The 26,218-nt window shown below is 33.6% G+C and overlaps 1 protein-coding gene across 1 annotated transcript in view; it reads right to left on the reverse strand.

Annotated features, from left to right (window-relative positions):
• Nucleotides 1-503: 503 nt before the first annotated feature.
• The window catches only part of LOC129223825 (translocation protein SEC63 homolog), a 43,726-nt gene continuing 18,011 nt past the window's right edge, over nucleotides 504-26,218 (reverse strand). Inside the window, exons 8-18 of the mRNA XM_054858185.1 lie at nucleotides 25,505-25,613; nucleotides 22,384-22,614; nucleotides 22,199-22,291; nucleotides 19,800-19,945; nucleotides 18,317-18,464; nucleotides 14,437-14,582; nucleotides 13,323-13,523; nucleotides 12,532-12,807; nucleotides 10,251-10,349; nucleotides 2,559-2,663; nucleotides 504-1,246 (exon numbers count right to left, since the gene is read on the reverse strand). Of these exons, the coding sequence (XP_054714160.1) occupies nucleotides 1,106-1,246; nucleotides 2,559-2,663; nucleotides 10,251-10,349; nucleotides 12,532-12,807; nucleotides 13,323-13,523; nucleotides 14,437-14,582; nucleotides 18,317-18,464; nucleotides 19,800-19,945; nucleotides 22,199-22,291; nucleotides 22,384-22,614; nucleotides 25,505-25,613 (1,695 nt within the window). The 3' untranslated portion in view covers nucleotides 504-1,105. The remainder of the gene's footprint in view (nucleotides 1,247-2,558; nucleotides 2,664-10,250; nucleotides 10,350-12,531; nucleotides 12,808-13,322; nucleotides 13,524-14,436; nucleotides 14,583-18,316; nucleotides 18,465-19,799; nucleotides 19,946-22,198; nucleotides 22,292-22,383; nucleotides 22,615-25,504; nucleotides 25,614-26,218) is intronic.

Consider the following 26,218-nt stretch of genomic DNA (forward strand, 5'->3'; position numbering starts at 1 on the left):
ATACTTTGTTCAAATAAATAATTATTCAATATGTTTAAGCAATTTAAAAAATATACATCTCCTACTACAATTTCAATCAAAGTGGAAGGTCGCACCTTATTAATTCCATAGTGGGATGCCTGATTAGCCTTATTAATATATTTTTGAATGTCATTAGTTGCTTGAAAGTTTAAAAAGCAATCTTTCTTTTAGTGTGTAGAAAAGTAGTAGTAGTTGTTCTATTCTTGGAAAAAAATTTCTACTCCTTCTACATATCTTTCGATGCATGGTATTTCTCCGAAGTAAATCATTCATATCAAGTTTTTCGGCAAAGAAAAAAAAAAGACCTGCTGTAATTTCAGAAAACTGCCCTCCAAGTCTGTTCAAGAAAAAACCAATCAAGCATGATTCTCGCCTTTGGATTTTCACACTTGCTGAACAATACTTGAAACATCGTAAATAATACTGGCTGATAATATTTGGAGCAGACAAAGTAGTTACAAGACAAAACAGACAAATAGAATCATAGAAAATAACTTTATTATATTCCATATTTCCAGCATTGTATAATACAAAGATCCCAGTACTTGAGGTTTTTTTTTTTTGGTGATTTACAAAATGCACATTTTCAATCCAATTGCTCTTTTAATCTTAATAACACCCCCCCCCCCTGAAACGAACATTTATTAGCACATTCAAGATCCCTAAAATTGATATAAATATTGCTTTTAACAAAGATGAGAGATATTCACAGCAAAATCTTTAATTGGATACTCTGTTTGAAGGCAAAGCCATAAAAGAACCTTATAGTATAATCTTTTCCATAACACAATTATAATTTACAAAACTTGAAAATCTTTTAAATTTTTAGTGTCATTATATACAATAGAAAATATGCTCAGGCTTCAATAAATTAGTCAGTACATTAAGAAATTTTCTTCCAATAAAAATATTTTATACAGTCCAAACATAAAAGCCTCCAAATGTGAGTTATATGATGTTCTCTTTCAGGAAAACAAATCCAAATTTAGTATTTTCGCTCCTTTAATTCTCGGGCTGCCCAGCAAGTCCCGAGCTCATTATTATGAATTTGTTTTATAAAAGAAGGTTAAGCTTCCAGCGCTCATCACTCATCATCTAAGTCATCGTCTGAGGCAAGATCGGAGTCTTCTACAGCGCTCTCTTCTTCATCCTTCTCCTCCTCTTCTTCGGAGACATCCCACTGTACTTTTGTCAGATCGATTTCCTTCGCTTCCTTCACATCCAGCTAAATAAGAGGGGTGAAATAGGAGTGTACAATTTTTAAAACTTGAGCAGGAATTAATAATTAAAATGAGCAAGCCTGATCATTGGTTTAGGAAAGGCTGAGGCAAAGATCCCGAGTCACATGGATCAACTGTGACAAATGGGAGACACATTTTGCTTGAAACTAGTAAAAGAAACTAGATTTCATCCAATACTTTGAGATCATTGCTTCAAGATTTGAAGGCATACCTGCCAACCTCCGAGAAAAAAAATCCGTAAGATTTTTTTATTTTTATACACAAGATTTTAACGCAAAATAAAATCAAACAGGACAATTACCCTCTTTACATTTAACAATATGATATTAGTTATGAATTTCATATCAATTGAACTTACTTCCGTTTAGTAAATATTACTTTTATTGCTTTCTTTAAAAGTTTTGAAATAACATTTACTCATCCTTATCTTAAAAAAAGAACGAAGCAAAAACAGCTCGAACGAGAAGATAATTGGCGCCGAAATTGTGTCCCTAGTTGCCCGCCGCGACGCTTGCTTTGATTGGATCCCGATGAAATCATGCGCTGTATCACTCGGTGACGTCATAATCTTGTCTCACTTCTTCTCGTGCCATTCTCCTATGGCAATCTTTCCTTGGCTACTTGGCCTAAAACGCGGTGCTGTGTTCCACAAAAGTATCGTAGCGCCAAAATTGGCGAAATACATTTTTTTCCTACAAAAAGGTGAAAAATCCGGAAAATTTTGCTCATAACCGGAAAAAGACATGAAAATCCGTAAAAATTCCGGGCAATCCGGAAGGGTTGGCAGGTATGTGAAGGTTACAATTTCTCTAGCTTTTAGCCATTCTTAATGGCTAAACACCCAACAGAAAATGAAAATCTTCAACAAATTAGAGCAAAATGTTAACATTGAATAAGGTCTTGATGTGTAAAAAAACATGCCTACATGAGTCTAACATGAGGGGTTGTTAACACAAGTGATTGATTTTAAGCCAAAACAGACACAGAAAACAATGTAATTTGCTTGAGCCTTAAATATGTCCTTCGGCTTTTATATCTTGCTTAAATCTTGGGGGAAATGCTTAAAAATCACAATTAAATTTTAAGAAAAATAGTTCTGCCAACCTACAATATTTTTGTTGAAACAATGGGATTGTTCAAAAAAAAAAAAAAAAGAAAGAAAAAGAAAAAAAAAAAGCTTTTCAGAAGAGTCACTGAAGACTTTTTAAAAATGAGAGAGCAGAGAATAACAATCAAATCACCAAAATCTGAAAAACTGAGAAATCAAAAGCATATAGAAAAAAAAAGGCTGCTTACTTTTATCGTTTTGATGACATCAAAATCAATGTAAGAGTCACTCCTGACGATGACAGAATAAGTATACATCCCTGGTCGAGGAGGAGCAGTGAACTTGAGTTCTACCTAGAGGTGAAAAGATTCACTCCATGTTAATTCAAGACTGAAAATAAAACTTGACAATAAAATAAATGCTCTTCATAGGATTCTCAAATATGCATTTTAAGGTAAATTCAGAAAAAATTAAAATTAATTATTTAAAAGCTGATACTGCAATCTCGTGCAGCAATAAATCAAATTAGGGCTTCTTTTTATAAATTATAAAATTTTAGGTTGAAGTAACAGTTAAAAGATACAAACCCAAATTTTCAAGTCATTTACTTAATTAAGAGTAAGTTATATGCAGAAGAGAATACATTAAAATAAACTGGTTTTAAATGTTTTTTGTAAATTCCTTTATGTAAGTTAAAAAATATTTGAAACATATGTTCTCACTCAATCAAAACAAATGCTACCCAATACGTTTTTCTAGTTTCTTAAGCTTGAGATGAATCTGGTTGAACATTCTCAGACATTAATAAAGTCACTTCTATTGATTTTAATGCAAAACTGCATTGTTTATATGTCCTAAAATATTGGTTAAATGTCATTTTCATTTCCTTAAAAAACAAAAACCTGCTTTTGTGTAACTTTTTCGGTTTCTATCGAGCGGTTTATGCTCTCAGATAAGGAAGGTTGAACAAGGAGGGGGGAAAAAGCTTATTTGGTTTGTCAAAGCACTAGTGGAAAAATATTTAATAAACGTAAATAAATTCCTAATGCTATGACCAGAGTGCAAAGGCTATTATCATGTCAGTTTTAAATTAAATGCCTGCATGTACATTTAAACATATCCAGGGGTGCCCACCGAGAGGAGAGGGAGTTATAGCACAGACTGCAGCATTGAAATTTTTAGGGGGAGGGGGTTAAGGGATGTTTTTCCCTTTTAAGGGGGATCTCTTGCTAGGGGGATGATTTATGGTGTTTGTAGGAAGGTGCAATCTTGCTCTTGGGGAGGCTGTGGGGCACCCGACATATCGGTGATATATTTGCATTAATAACTAGATATATGCTAGTTATTAAAATACAGTACAATGACGGTGTTTATTTCACATAAAACTTTTACCTAAGACTTGAATTAATGTCGTAAGTATAAAATTACTGCAGACTAGTTACATGAAAAACTTCATTAGAACTTAACTGTACAATTTGCACAAAATTTAAATTAGTAGAGCTAAACTTGTCAAAATCAAAGCAATTTGCAAATGTTTTGATTTTGTTGTCACGTCAGTCAGCTGAAAGACCTACAAACGATTTTTACTGTATAAAAACTAAAACTGCAAAGATAATTCGAGTTTTCTTAAATTATTTGAAACCAAAATGAATGCTTTGCAATTTGTTCAGTTTCAAGCTTTAAAACTAGACCACTCATTTTACTTTATCTAAAGTTAAAATGTAATTGTGAGAGAAATAGCACATGGTGAATCCATTAAAAAAATTACTGAATATTTGTTTTAAAAAACTGCATGCATATTTTGGGCAATTATTTATACTTCATCCTTTATTTACTGTCACACTTCTAGACATCTTCTACATAAAATAATAAAAAAGAAATCTTTCCAGGCTTAGCAAATTGAACTTACTGCAGTCCATTTTCTTTAGTTGCACATTTTTGAATTTAAATATCAGTTCATGAAGCAATTATAAAAAACAAAAATTGGATGTAGCAAAGCTTTGAAGTAATTTACACTTTCATAATAAACATACAATATACGGACAGCCTGGTTACAATTAGGGCTCGACCGATGGCATTTTTTGGCCGATTGTTCAAAGATGGCCGATGGTTTTCCTCCAAATGGCCGATTGCCGATGGCCGATGGCAAAAAAAAAAAAATCTAACGGAAATAAATTGATAAGATTGTCAGAGATTTGAAGGATCATTTATTCATTTCACTTTACTTCCTTTCTACAAATAACTTGTAATCAAATAAAAAAATTTTGAAAAAAAAAAATAGAACCGACTTCAAAATTGCTCTAAAAAGTGAAAAATAATTTTATTCTTTAAACACCATCGATAATACTTTTAAACATAATTTTTGAAGTTGGCGCAAAAACGATCGATAAAATCATTCACAGTCATAACTCAACTACAAGTATAAATTTAACCAGGTCTAGTTTCTTCACTACCACATGCATTACGCATTGATGACAGCATATTTGAGTAACGATATAAATGTTTCGTTCCTAACTTTGGATGATTTTTTGATAAAAATATGAACGAAGCATGGTTACAATGGATTTTACTTTTTGTTTTTGCGCCAACTTCAAAAATTATGTTTAAAAGTATTATCGGTGGTGTTTAAAGAATAAAATTATTTTTCACTTTTTAGAGCAATTTTGAAGTCGGTTCTATTTTTTTTTTTTTTTTTCAAAATTTTTTTATTTCATTCTTTTTAGTTCAAATGCAGATATTTCAGTAAAAGTAAGAAGTTCGGCTCTATATCACTGTATTGCTTTAGAAAAGATTTTATTAAAAATTAGAGACGTACCGAGTAGCACTTTGGCCGAGTAGCCGAGTACCGAGTACTCGGCCTTTTATTACTCGGCCGAGTACCGAGTTACCGAGTACTTGGCCTTTCACTACTCGGCCGAGTTCCAAGTACCAATTATGTTTTAAGAAGAACCACCGACACACATGTGATGAATTTTGAACTTATTGGAATAGTAGTATAAACCTCCTTGTCCATATAATAGTTTTTAAAACTAAATTCCTGCTGAAATTTAATTACGCATTATATATATACAATTTTGTTTGTGTCAAAAATTTTACAAAAAAATAATTTTTTAAATTAAAAATAAATAAATAAAAGGTATGATTAATCAAGTTGGAATTAAAACAAATTACAGTAAAATCCCTCTAATGCGGACACTAACAGGACAAATTTTTTTTTCTGCAATATAGAGGTGTACGCAGGACAGGGGTTTAATAATGTTATTTGCACTGGAACTGGGGAATTAAAAATTGTCCGCATAAGAGGGGTGTCCGTTAGGAGGGGTTTCACTGTATACCAATCAATTATAGTTCTAATCTGCCAAACATAAATAATTTTTAAAAGCAGATAAAACAAATGTGCAGGAACACTCCAGACACGTGTTTCTGCCCCCCCCCCCCCTGTTACAAGGAACGTCTTTTTCAGTGCATAACATGTGAGCTAAAGAATCTAAAGACATTCAACAAAAAAATACGACTTTTGTCGGATGCCTTTAAATCTACGAGCCCCTATTTTTTGCATTGAAAAAGGAATTCCTTGTAATGCCAAAACACGTGTCTGCAGAGTTCCTGCACTGTACTTTTAAGGTTGTTTTATTTTTTAAGCAAAGGTATTTTTACATTTTTTATAACTAATTTTCGTTTGTAGCAAAAATCCATTTTTAATATAAAAATTCCATATTTTCTATACTTACATTTTTTGCGTAATTTTTAGTGAATAAGTTTTATTAACTTTGGGGACATTAAAATAAAGATTTATTCCATTAAAGCATTACAAACTTCATTATTCTCAAAATTTAAATTTGACTTATAAATTTTAGTTGTAAATGATTGCAGAATATAATGCTTGCTCTTTTTTATAAATTTTAGTATCTGTCTTGGACGATATTCAATTTTTTGCAACTACTCGGTATTGGCCGAGTATCTGATCAGAATTTGGCCGAGTACCGAGTACTCGGCAAATTGGCCGAGTAGGCCGAGTACCGAGTAGTTACCGAGTACTCGGTACGTCTCTATTAAAAATTATCATTACAATTACTATTAATGTTACTGTTATATAACAATGAGTTCCATATTGTCGCGTAGATGAAGATAGCGAAGACATTGTGAAAGCCAAATGAAGCGAATACTCGTTAGTCTCATCTCGAGATCTTTATTCAGAACCACGAATGAACGTTACATCTCCTTATATACAACTTGAGAAAGTGCTGGAACTTTCCAGACTTGGAAAGATACAGAAATTAATAGAAGATTCGAGAAAATACAGTAGAAACGAAATTTTAGTAAAATTCACTTTGTCCTAGTCGGGATTTGAACCCGGGTCGCTCGTGTGGGAGGCGAGAATTCTACTATTGAGCCACCGTTATCCACGGATGAAAAGTGCGAACTTCGCTACAATATCATTTTAATCATTTAATAGGGAAATTGCATAAAATTTACTGTTTTTTTGCCCATAACTTTTTTTTCTAAAGAACAAATATGGTCAAACAAAGTAATGGGACCTAAGTTGAGCCATTCCTTATCCATTAAAAAAAGAATCATCAAAATCGGTTCACTAGGTGAGACGCTATGAGTGGACAAACAAAAAAAAAAACATACATACGGTATGAATTGATAACCGCCTCCTTTTTGAAGTCGGTTAAAAAAAAAATCTAATTTCGACCCAGTTTCTATTTTACGATCACCCAATTTAAACTTCACAAGGTCACCTGCTGATTTTGGAGTAACTCACAACATTAAACTTCGCTCCCAACTTCGGCCTCATTTGTTTAGTACAGAACCGCTACCACCAACGCCTCGGAAGAGTTTCTGAGTCGACTTCAGCACTTCCGAAGAAAAAAATTCATAAGTGCCTTTGATTTCCGAATTATTTCATCATTCAAAACGTCTTAAATCAATTTCTTACATTAATGCTCTAAATTCTTCCTAAACAATAGATTAAGTTTGAAAAAAAAATCTCTAATTTTATGAATGGTGTTAGTTTTAAACAACTCGGAAGTGCAACTAGAGTTTAGTTTCCGAAATACAGGGAGAGGGGGGGGGGGGGCACTCAAGTGTTTTAAAAAATACCGTCGTTTCAACGGGACTCTAACAAAATGACACAAAAACCGGTTTCGCCATGTCATATTTGTTTCCATGGTCTCCAATTCGGCAATATACACTCTATAACAAAAAAATCGACGCATCAAGAAGCAATCATCCGATTGTTTTAAAATTTTGTATGCATAATTGTTTTGACCAGATGTGCAATGAATAAAATTTGATGTCCAATAAATGAATAGTTTGATCTCCAGCGCATCCAGCAGATGTATATAATGAGCAGTTCTTCAACAGTTGTTAAAACTTACGGTTTGATTGCGGTTCAGATTACCTTTCAACAACTTAAAAATGCCTCGCCGCATGGTTCGTTCATTAGATTGAAAGAGGCCGCTTCATCAAATCGGAGAATTGCTCCTCATTTGAGTTGAAGCGATGCGGCGATTCGAAGATGCTGGCAAGGATGAGTGGAAAATGGCAGAGTTCAGCGTCAGGATGTTAGCGGTCGACCTAGGGTCACAACAGATCGTGATGACAGAGTGACTGTGCGATCAGCTGTCACAGCGCTTTCTTCATCTCTATGAACCATCAGACGTTCAACCCAAACACTAGTGATTATCATGACCATTTACGGACGGTTGGGACAAGGAAATCTACGCTCGCGTCGACCGTTACGCCACCTGCCACTGACGCCTACATACTGCCGAGCCAGATTACAGTGGTGCATGGCTCGATCAGGTTGGAATGGTGCCGATTGGGGATGTATAGTCTTTAGCGACGAATCCCGCTTCCAACTGTGTCATGAAGATCGTCGAAGACGTGTTTGGAGACACCCAGGGCAGAGGAGGGATCCTGGTTTCACTTTTGCACGCCACACTGGCCCTCAGCAAGGTATACGGTCTGGGGTGCCATTTCTTTTGATAACTGGACCCCTTTAGTCGTAATTAGAGGTACACTTACTGCACAGTGGTACGTCGACGACATCCTAAGACCTGTTTTGTTGCCGTTCCTTTTGCAGTACCCTCGGCTGGTTTTCTGCAGGACAATGCCAGAGCATGTGTTGCTATGAACTGTCTGCAAGCTTGTCAAACTCTTCCGTGGCCTGCCAGATCGTCCGATCTCTCTCCCATCGAGCATGTCTGGGATATGATGGGATGGCGAGTGTATCTGGCAAGGAATGTTGATAACCTCGTCCGACAATTAGAGCGAATTTGGCCGGAAATACCACAGGACAACCTCCGGGAGCTTTATCGGTGTTTCTTACGTCGTGCTTCAGCTTGTATCTAGGCTAGAGGCGAGTCAATACCTTATTGAACTTGTTACTGTAACTCTGACATAAATTAATATTTCTAAGAATTTAATCATTTACTATTCTGTCATTTACTATTCTTCCAGCCACCAATTTTCGTCTCAATCGGATTACTCCTTCTTGGTGCGTCTTTTTTTTTTTTTTTGTTATAGAGTGTATCACCAAAAATGATCTTCAGTCTGAGACACTATATTAGTTTTGTATTGAAATAAGTAATCAACAGCCACAAAAAAAAAAATAAAAAAAAATGAGTAAATAAGCTTTTTAGAACTCCCGATCGAAAACAAAAAGAATGCACAACAGGAACGTACGCACACCCCACATGTCTGGGGGCCACAACCTTTCTACAGCTTACCATTTTTGAGTTATTACTTACGAGAGATACATACGTACATCCAGCCGCAAGAAACAAAGCAATAACTAAATTGTTTGGTACCTGAATGCAGTATTAAAAATTCTTTCAGAGGTGACTAAAATAGAAATTCATACTGAAGTTTAAGTAAAAAATTTTATATGAAAACAATAACTCCCTTTACTTTGCATTAAAAAGTAAAACAGCAAAGGTCTTTTTTTTTTCTTCGAAAACATCGGCCAATTCCATCGGCTTTTCGATGTTTTTAAGGCCGATGGGCCGATGTTTCCTGCAAGTTAGCATCGGAAGCCGATGCCGATGCCTAAATTGTTGAACCATCGCCGCCGATGCATCGGTCGAGTCCTAGTTACAATATCCAGAGACTTGTTTCATCCTTGTTATAGACTCATCAGTTTGGAGTACTCATAATGGAATTAGAAGCAGCTGTCTGCTCATTGAAGCTAAGATATCCTTCAAACTGGTGGCGGAAATTACTTTGGTACACCATGGAGCTATTAATTTTAATTTCAGCTACCAGTTTGAAGGTAATCTCAGTTTTATTGAAAGGCATCTGCCTCTAGCTCAATTATGACTGATCCAGACTGATGAGTCCATAATAATAACAAAACATTGTAACCAGACTGTATGCCAGGTTTATTCTTGCTGTTCTGCCATAGCCCTGGTTTGAGGGTGGTAACTTACAGTTTAATACATTGGAAAGTTCTAATGCACAAAAAGCTGACAGCATCATACAGTTTTTATTTTATTACTTTAACACATGAGTTCTTTATCATCGTATAACTTGTTATGAACTGTTTCCTCTTTTTTATTTTTTTAAATTGCTGGCTGTTTAAATCATTTGGTAGAATTTTAAGGTACCTATAGAGTATATATTTTAAAACTAAAATTCAATGAAAATGAAAAGAAATTCAATTTAGGTACTTCATAAAAAAATGCGTTTTTTTTTTTTACAAAAGTAGGTTTTTTGTAAAAATTCTTGAATTTTTCTTCTCAACTTCTTCAAAAAAAAAGAAAGAAAAAAAAAGACTGGGGTGACTACAAAAGCAGAATTTTGTGAATCTAAAGATTGAAATTGACAGAATTCTACATATCAGTGGCAAAAAACATACATATAAATAATGGTTTTATGAAGAAATTCCAAGTAGACAATAGAACAATTAGAATTAGAGCATTAGAAACTTATACCTCCTCAGTATCAACTAGATTCGTAACCAAATATGGAATGGTGATGAGGGCATGCCTCTTCTTGTCAGCCAAATAGCACCACCAATACTCCTGCTTATCCTAGAGGAGGTGAAAAAAGATCCGACTTTTTACATCACGCATTTATTTCATCAAAGTACATCAACATAGTAAAAAATACAAAAATAAAATATTATTTAATATTTAATATTAGTCAAATATATACAGTTAATTAATCTTTATTCAAAATTGTATGTTAGCTATAACTAGACATGCATGAAAGTATTATTTTAAAAATTTTAACTCATATATTAATTCTTCTAGTATGGCCATTTTTATATTGTGGATCGCAACACTAATTTTTTAAACAAGAATATTTCTTTAGTACAAGAGCGCATTAAAACAAATCTAAATGTTTCGTGTCTTCAACACCTTAAACCTTGTAATAACACTGATTCTGTTTTGAATTTTAGATTACATGAAAAGTGACATAAAACTCTATATACCCATATTTTACTAAGTTTAACTTAAGCAATGTTTTTTAAAGTTATTGAAACATCCTTTTAAAATAAGGCACCCATTCCCTTCAACGTGCATATTATCTCGCATTGAATAAGTATTTTTTATTTTTGGCAGTAAGTTTGTGCCTCCAAAAAAAAGGTGATAATTTTTCATCTTTTCTTTTTCCATGGGGCAAAGTGAAAAAATTTTTTCTAATGAAAGTTTTTAAATTCTATCATTAAAGGTATCTTTTGTGAAAAAAATTTAAATAAAAGAATGAATGAGTAAGTGTAAAGAAAATGAAGGAATAAATGAAAATAAATTAATCAGTGAATAAAATAGCGAATTATTAGGAAAATAAGTAAATAAATAAGAGAAGTATTGTAGAAGGAATGTAAACGAACTAATTAATAAAAGAATACATAAGTGATTTGATCAAAGACTGAATATGATACGAAATATTTCACTTTGCCCCGCATGGACATGCTTAATTATTCAAGCATTTATAATACAAATAAGCTTAATACTAAGCAAATAAACACTGCACTGAATATTAGTAAGTCTCAATCAATATTTCAAATGTTAAGGTGGCGCTAAAAGTAGAGTAAATATTTCACCATTTCACTTTGCCTCACATTCTCCTACATTTTAAGTATTTTTAAATGTTAAGTCCTGGATCTACCCATCAGTTTGAATTTAAGTTAAGTACAGCTTCAATGCTATGATTTTTAAAATGAATTTTCACGTAATTTTTTGAAGGAAAATATTTACTATAACTGTTCAAGTATCATAATTGTAACATTTATGTAAAACAAGTTTCAAAAACCTAATGAAAAAAAAACACCAATACAAATTAAGAAATCCATAAAATTTGCACTGATGTTAACTAGTTTTTTTTAAAGTGTAATTGAAAATTTTTGAAACAAAATAAATAGAACAATGAAAAGGAATTCCCATATTTCTGTCGCCACGATTGCAAATGTATTTACAGTGACGAAGCCTGACGTCACGAAATTGCAGCTCCCTCATTGGTTCTTCTGTAACTTGCCTAAAATTAGCGGCAATTTTTTTCTAGCGGAGAAAAAAATTTGCCCCTATAGGAGCAACTGCAAATTTCAATAGCAAATGAGTATTTTCGAGCAGTCGTTGGGGAACTGAGTAGAAACCAGTTCCAGATAGCGTTGACAGCTGCTATTGCGGTTGCGATGTCCTGAAATTTCTCTCGTGTGATATCCCCTTACTGGATTACTGGGAGTATACCCTCAGAAAAATTGATGGGAACATCACAGTATTAGAATATATATTTATCGAAAACTGATTGCCGGTGTAAAACTGTCTGCATAATGTTCTAACACTGAAACAAAACTAATCTTATCCAACTTTGTTATAATGAATACAGCAAGTTTTGAAAAGTCACTACTCAAATGAGAGTGCAGGTACTATTTTTAGGAATATCTTATTCTGATTCAAAGTTTAAGAATATATATTTATTTTCGTTACCTACCACCAGTCGTAGGATAATTTTTTAGAGATTTTTCTCTACTATTTTTGTCATTTTATTTATCTTCCTTATTGCAATGATATTTACAATTAGAATAAATTAACATAACCAGATTAAATTGCTTAATCAACTCACATTTTTGATTTTACAGGCTAATGCATGTCATGGTATTAAAAAGGTCATTTAATTGTGATGATTAGAAAAATGTGTAAAAACAGATTCTGCTGGTTTTGATACTACCAATGCTCGAAAAACTCTGTCAAGTACATTCACACAACTTACCTCTGGAAAATAAGGGCAATGCACAGTGTGTGATCTCTTCGATTTGGTCTCCAGGACTTTCTCCTTCTTGGTCACCCGATCTTGGAAGCGCTCCCATTCCGCATCCTCTCCATCCTCCTCCACTCTGTCATTCCTCTCCTCTTCTCGACTCCTCTCCTCCCTCCTTTCTTCCGATCCTGAGCGACTAGATCCATTATCTGACTCTGAATCGCTCTCGCCCACTGCGCTCTCGTCAGAATCCCTGGCCACTTCCTTGCCAGGCTTAGACTTCTCTTCCTATGAAACACATACATTACTTAAGGGAATACTTAAACAGGCTTAAAAGTACCACTTTGATTTAAAAAAAAGTAGAACTTCGTCAATCAAAAGGTGTTGCAATAAGAACGCCTATAATTAGATACATTTTTCGGGACATTATTAAATGCATTTAAAAATATTTTAACATTCATAACGTGTTTCGTACGCATACCAATATATTGCTGTAAGCTTTTAACTCACTGGACCCCGGATCGAGTCCCGGCCAAGACATTTTAGGCATATTCACAGAAAATTTATATTTTAATAAAGAAAATAAATTACAAACAATGACAAAGCTAAACAGTACTTGAAATGCGTTGGATGATCACCATGCCACTGAGCACATGCATAACCTTTCATTACACAAAACAACTGTCACTTCCATCATAAAAAAAGCTTGCCGATCAGAATTTCAAAGTCTTCGCCTAAAACGTTTCACTTCAAACATCACATTCAGAACCAAAACAATATCATCTTAAGCAAAAATGACTCACTACTTTGACTTGAGGTAAAATTCCATTGTTCGGAGGGACACCGTTCGCAGTCTTTTTGGTGGGTATAGTTGCCTTGGACATAGTAGAAGCTGTAGCTTTCTTTTTCACTTTGCCACCTTTACCTTTCTTTTTCTTCTGCTTCTCCCATACTTTTGGCTTTTTAGTTTTCGGAGAAGCCTCGCTCGTCAACGCCGTGGTAAGCTGAAACAGATTCTTTATCAGTGAAATTTAGGATTTATTTTAGATATCTTACTGTTGCTCGGAGACGGGGATGTGCTCAACAATACTCCATGTTTTACAGGACCCTTAACAAATTTTTCTTCCAAAGAAAAGGAGGGAGGACCATTTATAACTAAAAAGAGGGTGTAGGAAAACTCTTTATAATTAACAAAAAATATATTTTATCTTATATCTCATTTTTACCGTAAGATATTAATTTTCTTTTAAATTAATATCTTATTGTAAATGTTATAGTCTGCAATCTTTGCAAAAAAAGTCCCTAAAAATTCAGTCCAACAGATATTATTTAGATGTGACTAAGATAGAAAAAATAAATCTTATTACAGGGTCACTCTCACTCAAGAAAAAATATTCAATGACTTTGTTATAAAATTCAAGGACCATAATTTACATATTTGACACAAAAAACATGACGGGGGAAGAAAAAAAAAAACAGATTGCACAGTAAATCTCACTGGGTGGTTATTGTAACCAAAATTTTTTCAAACTATTTTTTACCACTTTAAAGGAGGCTAAACAGATCAAGACATTTAAAAGTGGACTAAAACAGACTTGAGAAAAAAAAAGAGGACACTATAAGTAAAATAATCATCTGAAAATAATGTTGGTTTACTGTAGCAACTAACACTACTGTTCTGCATTCAGCATTTTTCAGTTTTATAAGTTTAATTTCCACACGCTTTGTACTATGTAGTAAGTTGAAAACTTTCAGATATTCTATCGCGCACAAATGATTAGAAGTTATGGAAAAAAAAAGAAGTATGCAATTTCAACAAAATTTATGGTCTTTTAAAAAGTGAAGATTACTTTACAACAAACAAAAAAATATATACATTTTGTACAATTTAAAATCAAGAAAATTCATAAAAATTACCTCATCTTCAATAGTTTCTTCAGATGCCTCAACTTCGTGACTGGGCTCTTGATCGAACAGGGATGACATGTTCCGCCGATAGAGAGTGGCAGTCACCGTGACGATCGCACATGCAGTAATTGTACAGGAATCTTCGTCATCCAGCACTTAAAAGAAATTAATAATTTTCAAATAGTGCATAAGGTTTACCATAACAATCACAAATTGAATCCATAAAATAAAAAAAAAATCATTGAGGCATTAAAAAATCAAATGCCTCATTTTCTAATACATGAAAACTGTTTATTTGACTGACAAACACATAACATTTAAAGACAAAATTTTTAAGCTTTAAAAATGATTTTAAACAAAAAATGAGATTGAATAAAAAATTAACCCCCCCCCCCTCTCCCGATCTCATATAAAGAAGTTTATAAGGCAGAACACACACACAATTTAAATATATCTTCATTTTTTCTAAATGAGATGGGGAAAACATGGAAAAAGAAAGGTAATCAACGTTATTAAGTTTTGCTAGCATCAAAAGCAAGATCAAGAAGAAAATATAAAATCTTTTTACAAGCCTTAATACTAAAATAATTGCAAAATTCCTATTAGTATGAAGGTTTTTAAATAGACCGTTCACTGGCAACCAGATCAAAATTTTAAATCATTGAGCTTTCCCTTTTTATTTCCCAACAATGAAATAATTACAAATCTTGTGAAAAAAAGCCTTGGTTTTATAGTTAAAATGTAATAAAAACAGCTATAATTCAAGTACTATATAAGTTGAATGTTTCAAATACATTTCTTCAGCTGAAGGAAAATTTGTTTTTTTTCAGCTGGTGCTAATATTTTAAATGTGCGAGTAAGTTTTAAACTACCAAAATTGTTAAACATGCAAATTTTTATAGTTGGTAATATCCTTGGTAATGAAAGTGCTACAAAGAAAAGACCAAGCTAGAACAATCTCGATCAAGTCCTTTCAAACAAAAAATAATTATCAACGGGGGTTAAAAACAACCTTTCTTTAACATTCTTAACTTTTCTTATTCCTTTTTACTGTGAAAATCAAATATGATCTGTAACTGAAATTTATAGTAATATTTTTCCACAAAAAACTTCTTTGCACTCTTTTTTACAAGTAAATTCCATTAATTTTCAAGGAATTTTTAAGGAACTAAAAACAAATTTTTAGGAATCATTAAACTGATTCTCATTGCAGTTAAGTGTTGAAGAATTGCTTAGCACAATCATATTTTATCACGAGATTTTAACCTAATTGTCCAAAAGAGAAAGTTACATTATTCCGGCTTAGGTGTTTATCATCTAATTCCGACATATTAGCAGCAAACTGACTCTACAAAAGAAAAGAAATTAGTCAATGGTAGCAAGCAATTTAATTCTAAATTAAATAGAATTATGTAGGGGAAATTTTTTAAAGATACAGTGGAGAAGGTACAGAGGAATTTAAATTCTTTTGCTTGTCGGCATTCTCCCACTAATGATCGCTCATGCTTGTCATGATGTGTCGCGTTAATTTTAGAAGATTTATATAGAATTCAGCAAAAGGAAAGAATTAACTTTCTAGGCTGTGGAAGTATCGCCGCCGCAATAACTTGAGGCCAACGACTGCCTTGAATGCCCAACGAATATTAAAAATCAAAAGAGACTTACCCCCTGATGAGTGTGTGTAGAAGCTAGGAACGAAGCTATTTTATTACCGTTCAACATTTATTGAAGAAGGTCGCTACGTTTCACGTATATGACAACATCGCAAACTGGGTGATCACCCCAGGAATGAAAAAAGGAGATTTACATAAAGAAATGATACTACAAAAGTGGAAAAGTTCTTAAATGTATTAAAATTGCAGCGGGAACTCAAAATTAGATCAGGATACAATTTGGAGGCAAATGCATGATGGACTGTTCAAAAGTGGGAAAATAAAAAAAAAGGATCCGGGCAGGGGACATCGGAATGCGCTAGCATGGGTGACAATTTTATGAAAATGGTTCTTCACGGTTGGGGCGTTGCTTCGCTACAAGTAGTACTCAGGTAGCTTTGCTTTAGAAGACTCGCAGTTATTGGACATCACACAAACTCGCCGCCGCATGACGAGCATATTGATGAATTGGGCGATCATTAGCTTACACAATCAGGTGGGGAAAATTGAAGATGAACGACCGGGACGTCATCATCTTCTGGACAGTATTAAGTTACATCTATGTTGAAACGTTTAAAACTTCTTCTCTTCTTGAATAATATGACAAAAATACTAAATAAGGTAAAATTATGTAGAAGCTTTTATGTCAGATAGGGCGCTAAGCCCTCAGCTTCACTGATCGCCATTTTGGAACGCTGAGATTTGGCCGCCATCCCGTTAAACTTCTCACTCCACCGATGTGCGCCCTCTCCATAGGAGATCAAGAGGTGGAGTGGAAAAGTGAATCGGCGAATGAGTGATCAGATCGGGGGATGCCGCGATGCGTGGGAACCAATCAGTACGTTTGGTCCTAAACAACAAAGGAAAGGATGCTATCGAAATTTCAATGGCCGTTGAAGAAGATGAAAAAGAACAGATTTTCGAAATGAACGGAAAAAAATTAACGCAAAGCAAGAATTGGTGAAAAAATATTAAAACCACATAATTGACACCATAAAATGGGATGCCCGGAGGAAAAAAGGGAATGCACCTGAAAACAAAACAAAACAAAAAAGGGGGAAAAACGATTAAAATGACAGAAAAAATGGGAAAAAGACTTATCAATAAAAATGTGATATGCATTATCACAATGCTCTTTGAATTTAAAGCAATCTGTGTGTAATATGGCATGAATCTTGAAATATTTATCATTATGTTAAATGAGAGCTTCACATATGTAATTCGAAATGCATTTCTCAAGTCATTGAAAAAGAGATTTATCTTCCAAGAAGTGCCTTTTACTACAGGCCAAGAGGAAAGCAAAACTGTGGTAAGCCTAGAAAATGGTGGTTGCACCAAGAAGCCATAACAGGTTCTTAGCCTAGTCCCCCTTAATGATGATGAAAACCACTGAAAAGTTCCGACACTAGTTGACTTTTATCTTATGAGTCTATGAATTCAGGAAAATACGAGGGCTGTTCAATAAGTAATAAGACTAAATTTATAAAAAATACAGAATAACTTTAATCGTCACAATTTACATGGTTTTTTTAAGAATAACTTCTGTGGGACTAAATGCATTTATTCCAATGTTCTTTCCACTTCTTTAAAACTTGTGAACGTTAAGTTTGTGAGAGCTTTTGCAGAACTGCCTCCGCAGAGTTTAGACATGCTTTGTTGCTTTCAAAATGTTTGCCTTGTAATGGTTTCTTAATGAGGAAACAGAAGTAGTTGATATAAAATAATTCTGCGATTCCCCTTGATGATAATAGCAGCAGTGTTAATCATTGTCTCTGTGAAGGTTGTCCCTCACGTTCAATATCTTCCATATTTTGCCTGCCTTCCTTAAAAGCTTTATGCCAGCAAAAAGTACCGACTCGAAACATTGCTTCATCGTTGAAAACTTCACGTATCATATCAAAGATCTCCGATGCTGATTTTTGCAGACAAAAACAAACTTCAATCGCATAACTTTGTTCAAACGACCCTTCCATTTTGTCACCTGGCTGCGTCTTGTGGGCGCCCGCCAACAGGCTACAATTCAATCCTGTGATACTCAGGAACATGAGTCTGTATGCGCCAACTATTGATAGATTTTGTTAATACAGACAACAAACATTTTTCATTGCCACAGAAATTAACATTCCGATGAGTGGTTTCGCGACGTGGCCTATGCACACTTGTATAAGAAAACCAGAAATTAAATAAAAAATCAAAACAGAAAAGTATCATTTCCAATACATTATTGATTGAGTTACCTTCAGATTTTACTTCTACTTCTACTGCAGGCATTTTTGCAATGACATTCATGACATCGTCATACTGGTCATCATTTAGGCTACGGAGCATTGCCCGACGGTCATCAGCCTTCATGGCCGCCAAGTTTCGAATGCTGCGGATATTGCGCTGGAAAAAGAAGAGCAAAGTAACTTTGGTTGCATGATTTATAAATGTAATTCAACACAAATAAAAAAGATGCGTCAAAAAGCAATATCTGCAAATACCATTAAAAAATTAGAATATTGATAAACTTTATAATAATTTTAACTCTATGCAATTAATCTTAAGCAATAAAAAAACAAAAATGAAACAAACTAGTTACACCAGTGCCACAGATAAATGATATAAGAAAATTTATTTCAAGTCATAACAATAACTACCCCCCCCCCCCCCCCCCCAAATGTTCATTTTGTTAGGGTACAGGGTTAGAAAAATCTATAATATTTTACATGCCCTGCCGGGCATGTTTGTCTAAAAGATACATGCCCGAATTTTTACATGCCCAGTTTTCCTCATTGTATATCAATAAAAACATTTGAATTTGTTGTACAGCATTAATCAGAGGAATTATTTTTATAAATTATTAAAAAAAGTTTGAATAAATAGTACATAATAAACCGTTGTTAAATTTAACAAAATTTAAATTATATAAAGGGAAGGATCTCTTCCACGCAAACCATCTTAGCAGTAGGGCTTGAAATAAATTTTGAGCTCCAAGTAAGGAAACTGTAATTTTTCAATAAAATACGAAATAATAAAGCTTTAGGAAAAAATATTTGATAAAAAATTACATGCCCGGCCTGGCATGTAAGGGTAAAAGATTCATGCTCGATCGGAATTTTTACATGCCACGGGCATGTCCTACAGTATAATTTTCGAGCCCTGTTAGGGTAAAAACAAAAGAATGATATTTAGTTTTTAAATAGCTGCAGGAAATGAAAACCTAAGAACCTCATTTGTTTGCTTGAAACATCTCAAAAGTGTAAATATTAAGTAGATTTTAAAAATGAAAATTAGAGCTTGGATAAAAGAAAAAACCTATTTTTTCTGCAACAATACTTTGATTTTTCCATGCTTAGAAAACATCAATTTTAATTTACATTATAACAATAAATATGGAAAAACTGACAAAAGTGTTGATCATGCCATAGAGATCTTTTTGATCATTTTTTACTTATTTCCTTTAAAACTTAAACTGTATCAATTTGCAGTAATTCAAGCAACAAAATGAATGTTCTGCTTTCATGAATAAAAGAGAAAAAGAAAAATATGCAAGAACATAAAACTTAACACTCTAAAAATAAAGACTTAAAAACATTAAAAAAAATAATTGCATAAACAAAAGAAAGTGAGTTATAGTGAAAATTCACTAGAACTTATGGCTAGAATGCGTGAAGAAATTCTAAAAGGAAAGAGTGCAAAATGAAGTACAGATGAAGTCAATTAATCCCAGTTTGTTACCTTCCTGGTGGTGAAATGCCTCAACATATCTTCTGTGATGTGGGGCAGCTGCAAAAGAGGGCTCTTATTGTCCCACAGAGCCTGCACAATGCAAGGACACAATTTCATGGCATTTTCCATCGTGTCCAGATTGGGCATGCGGGAAACTAAAAATGAAATACAGACATCACTCGAAACTTCATAACAGGACTATATTAACAGATTTTGCCATTTGTTTGCAAAAAGGAAAAAAAATCATCTTATTCAAGGTACGTTTTCTCACCAAATGATTTTTTTGTTGAAAAACTATCAAGTACTCCAATTTAAATGATCTAAATAGAATGGTTATTTGAAGTTTTTTTTTCTTTCATTAATAGTGTAAAAACAAGACTTTTTTCTACACTTAATTCAAAAATTCATACAAATTGCAAACATTTAAGTGCAAAACTGTGGTCGGTATAGTTTGAGAATTTCAAAAACAATAAATAAAAAGACATTTAATTAAAATTTTTTAGTTTACTAGGGGGCTCTGCCCTCTGCTTTCTAACGCTCACCAACCCCCGAAAATTGCTTCGCAATCTTATTTGATTCGCAAAGATTTAAATCGTCAATTAAAAGAAACAGATTGAAAACGCATTATGAGCTCCCTTTGGAACAAACAGCACCCCTTCCCTGGGCTTCAAAATAACGTGTACCAACTTGCAGAGCCATTAAGGGGCTCCTGAGCATTGAAAAACTGCAGTTTCGTACGTTTGAAAAGTCGCTTTCATATTCGTGGTCTCTAGTAATATTGCTTTGCTCTTTAGCTCGAAGCTTGAACCGAGTTGAGCCTAAGATTTTCTGTTAAAATCGAAACCCTTAAAGTTTGTGAATAAGGAAAGATGGAACAAGCGAATCGAAAAGACGTGACTATAGCAACGCCAAATAAAACATCAATAATTTAAACGGATGTAAGATTATTCAAACTTGATTTTTAACTGCTTGTAACTTTTTTTCATTTGGAGATAGAATCTTAGTTTTTCGACCGTAGATCAAGTTAGATCTGGATTAAAAAAAGCCACTTTTTCCAGTGGTGTTAAAAAGAAAACTGTGGGACAATTCTTTTGCTTTTTACTGATAGATTAATGAAGAAAGTAGTGCCTAAATTTTAGCTAAGCCTAAAACACTTCGAGCTACAAACAAATAACTCCCGCCGTATTCGCGTTAAAGCATTGAAATAAATCGAGTAGAAAGCGGAAAATTCTACCCTTTCCCACGGTATATAATATTAATATATGCAAGTAAATTTTCACCCCTTTTATAGGCAATAATAGGCAGTATATGCGATTTGTGAGCTTAAAAAATTAATTTAAAAAAGAACTAATTCGAATTTAAAAAAATAAAACCCCAGGTGCACACCCCCGGGGCTTGAAGTAATTTTGTATAAAATTTGAAGGCTGTAGGTGCTGTGGGGTCTCCTGGACGCAGGCCCGCCACAGACTTCCTTCCAGAATTTCTTAGAAACCTTACTTTTTTTACTATAAAGATAAATTGTATTTTCAAAGTTCCTTGAAGAAAGTTTTAATCAATCAAATCAGTTTTCCTTACGTACAATTAGCACTGTATAGGCAAGTATACATTTATAAATGTTACAATTGTCGCGAAGACAGAGCCAAGGAAGAGATAACGAGAGAGCTCGGAACCCCCCTGACCTTCTTCGAGCAACCCCGAGCCCCGGAGGGTGGAAGAGAGAGAGGAGAACTCAAACGGGGTGCGACCGGGAGACCAGTAGCTAGTGGACTCGAGCTGGCTAGCCACGGGGGGTAAGTGTTTCTTCTGGAATTCCTCTTAATCGGCCACTTGTCTGAGTTTGAATTATGTATTAAAATATAGAAAGGGACTATATTTTAATTAATTTCTTGAGAAATATACAAAATAACTGTACAATTGTCTACAGTAAACATTATGAATTAAGATCAAGAACAACATTTATACCTCATTGAAATTCAGCGACTGATGCTAACAGATTATTGAAAAAACTTGCACGTGGCTCAGACTGGAATACGCACAAATACTAAGTCAAAATTGCAAAAAATTGTTCTTTTGCTTAATTTACGCCTTCCTTCAACAATTTAACTCTCTGTTTATTGTCTAATCTTTGTTCCAACATGTTCGAGCGTTGGTTCACAATAAAATTAACTTTGTTTCAAGTTCTTGCGACAAATTAATGTTTAAAATACTTATTATCTATAGAATTTGAAAATCAAATTTTTTTTAAATACCATAGTAATTTAAATACCATAGTTTAATTTTGAATAACATGTTTACATATGATATGTTTCTACAAATTATTCAGAAGATCTAAAGATCATTATGAATCTGTATTAAGCATGATATTAACAAGCTACCCAATAAATATTAATCAAAATAAAAATGCTTACTTCTGCCAGTCAAGGCTAACATTGTTAACTGTGAGGCACACTGGACGAATTCCTGTAATAGGTAGGGGCACTTTTTCACAATATACAAACGATCTATATTTTAAAAAAGGAGAAAAAAAGTAAGTATACTGAGCACCACATACAGCAAGAATATCCAAGGAAGTGAGCAGAAAAAACAAACAAACCTTCATCCAGTGTATTAGGTGGAAGCTTCATTCTGGACAGATGCGCATGAATCAATGCTCTAGCCTTGATGCTGTACCCGAAGCAAAGTGGTTTCTCTTTATTCTTTTCTCCCAAGTTGGGAAGGTCTTTAATGAGTTGTGGCACCTCGACGTTGTCACTGGGACGCTCCACGACTTCTCCGTTGTGGCTTTTCTCAAACTCTAAAGAGGCTGCCAGAATCATAATCACTCCTGAAAGCAATCAGAACAGTTTTTTAACTAACGATTCTTCATCAGGTTTTACAGGAACACAGAAACCTTCGGAGGAATTATTTTTTCTGCTCATAGACAGAGACCCACCTCACCGAGGATATTTCTCATTTATCCTGGAAGGATCGCGGAACACAGAAGCCGCCAAGAAAATACTTGCTGTTGTGCTTTTTTGAGCAATCACGATTGCTTATTGTTCTCACTTGACTGTTTTGATGTGCTATCATTTTATTTTCCCGCCAGCACCCTCTGCAGCATCACCGTCGACCGGCTCCTCACGATGCTGCTCCTATAGCGAAAACCATCTCCAGGTTGCATCCATATCCTACACACACACGCATACATACATGCACGTACAAACAAACACATACACAAACGCATACATACAGAACCTACACATTCACACAACTACCCACACACTCATGCCCTCACACAGACACATATGCCTACACACACATACACATTCCCCCCCTACCAGAAACACTCATACACACAACTACCCACACACTCATACCTGCACACAGACACAAATACACATGCCTACATACACACACAGTCGTGATTGCGAAAAACATAATTTGAATTCCAAATGTCAAAATTCAAATTAATTTTAAAAATTTTTTTTAGATATCCCCTTTTCTTCAAGCAGATTATATTAACATTACTTTTTTTTTTTTGATGAGAAACTTAAATGACAAAATTTGCAGCAAGCTCGCACTGCTACTTATTTTGTAAAACCCATCTTATGGAGGTTTTTACTATACATAAATTTTCTTATAATTCCTTCATTATCATAAAACCTAAAACTAACGTAAAAAGAAAAGCTTCTACTTCTCTTGAAGCAATGGCATAATCATGTAAAATCTTACTAATATTATATATGCGAAAGTTTGTCTGTATGGATGTATGGATGTTTGTTACTCTTTCACGCAAAAACTACTGAACGGATTTTGATGAAACTTTACAATAATATAGCTTATGCATCAGAATAACACATAGGGTAGTTTTCGTCCCGTTATGGGGGGCAAAACCCCATTAGGGGGGCAATAAAACACAATTTTTGTATAAATTCTCTAATATTGGGATGAAAAAATACTTGCACATATTTACATCATATGTCGATCGAAAGCTCTGATTTTTCTGCTGAAGATGGCACCTGTTCGAAATTTCTAAGTAGTATAAAAAACGAGTTATGAGCTTTTTAGATCCATGTTCGAAGGCTTTCCTCAACTCAATACAGTATTTAGTGTATCATCTCAACTCCCTGTCGATAGCGACAATTGTTGTATTGTTGACTTTCTTTGCTTTTCGTGATTGTTCAAGGCTTTTCTCAAGTCAAATCTCGAAATAAGATTTTTGCACAAATTGGCAAATAATACATGATTTGGCTAATGATTTTCCATTTAAACGGAACTTTAATGTAATTAATGGTTTTTATTATTATTTATGCTGATTGAACACTTACTCATTATCCAAACAACCAGCAGATCGCCAAAATGTTTGCAGAAAGATTTCCGTAGCTGATGCATTTGGCAGTTTTTTCAACGTTGCTGTTTTTGAAGCCGAAGACTACGTCATAACGTTTCTCAGCTTTCACCATGTAAACAAAATATCGCCAATCAAAGAATTTTCAAAAGACTTTTTTTACTGTGTTAAATAATCCAGCAACTAAATTAGGCAAATCCATAAACAGCACAAAAACTTCCATTAATTTTCCTTTTTGCACAATTTCAAACAATCACCAAATTTTATTACTTATTTTGGTAACATTTCGGATGAAACTGTTTAGCGCCATTTTATGGTGACCAAAAATATCTCAGCATCTGGCGACGATATCTCTGTAAGGAAAATTAATATCATATCGTTTTACAAAGTAAGGAAAGAATGGGGGAGCATCATTGAAGGTATCCCGAAACGACTTTCGCAAATTCGGTAAAATCGCACCAAGAGCCCACAATGATTGAAATTTCCCGAAATAACTAAAGCAAGTATAAGGGTATTACGAGCGCAGCTACTTTTTTTTTAATCACTTTGTACTTCATTAGCCATACAGAGAAGGTTTTAGACTCCATGTTAAAAAAAAGTATCAACAGATTAATCTTTTTAAACATGAGAAGATTAATTTCATGTTTTTTAAATTTGTATATGCTTAAATATAGTGCTTTCGTTTCTAAATCAATACTACTTTGTTCTTTATACTTACTGCTATTTTAGTTTTATGGGTAAGGAAGAAACTCTATTTTTAATCACATCAAAAAGATGTGTTTTAAATTCTTTCACTTAAAACAGAAAACAAAAGCAAGTAACGATTTTTTCTAATAATTATTACTGACCCAGGCAACGCGGGTATTTTTGCTAGTATTACATATTTTCTAAACTTGCTCTAATATTTCAATATAATGGTTATAACTCATACTTTACTTTAACTTTAGCTACCTTTTCATTATATACATAAAACCAATAATAAGAATACATATGTTAATTTACATATTTTTAAAAATATTTTAACAAATGATAGTATGAAATTATCTGGCAATATTTAGTATCATTTGTTGCCCCTTCACAAGCTTTTCATTTATTTTTTAATTTCAAATACTTTTTGTTTATTACTTATATTTAGTTTTTTTTTTCATGAAAAACTTCAGTAGAGAACTTTTACTGTGAACTTAATTTCGTCACAAAACTGAAAACTAATAGTGAAGAGATATTTCCTCCCAATATATCATTTTATATCTACAAGAAATTTGGTTCACAACTAAGAAACAAGTAAAACAAAATCAAAAAGGAAAAATTTTATTTAATCACAATATATTAAAGGAAAACAAACTATTTTTTGAAGAAAAACATGAAAGACACTTAGCTACATACTTACTTTTATATATCATATGTGGAGTTTTATAAATAAAATAGTAATATAATTGAGTTGTATCTAAGAGAACTTGATCACCGCCAAACTTCACTGAACGATACCACCAGATACCCTAAAAAATATGGAAACAAATACTACTAATGTAACAATATTTTACCAAGAACAAAATATACAGTAAGTTATGCTTCATTGCATTTAGTGAATATTTTTAAGCAGAAATGAACCCTAGGTTCAGATACATTCATCAGAAATGAATTTTTAGGTAGAAAATAAAAGTTCATCAGGTAAAGTTTTAAAAACAATCTTTTAACAATAAAAATAAATCTATCAATAAAGGCTTGGGACAGTTCTTGCTTTAGTTAATTTCTGCAATGATACTTTATGTGCTAGGAAACCTTATTTTTTCATTCATATGTACAAAACATACTAGGCATCATAGGTCTAAGCCAAGGATTCTGGGAAGGAATGGCTTTGACTATCAAGCTTCTGATACTCGGAATGCCACTATCTATATATATATAAATGAATGTTTGTCTGTATGTCATCCATGAACTCGAAAAATACCCGGCAGATTTGGCTGAAACTTTCACCGTTTGTTATTTTTGGTACTGGGAATGTTTATAGACCAGTTCGAAAAAAATCCGATCGATAGTTCCTTTTTTATTCCAATTTAAGTCACAATCCATTGGATAAATATGAATAAAATTATCGGCTGCA

Source organism: Uloborus diversus, chromosome 6, assembly GCF_026930045.1.
Source record: "Uloborus diversus isolate 005 chromosome 6, Udiv.v.3.1, whole genome shotgun sequence".
NCBI lineage: Eukaryota > Metazoa > Arthropoda > Arachnida > Araneae > Uloboridae > Uloborus > Uloborus diversus.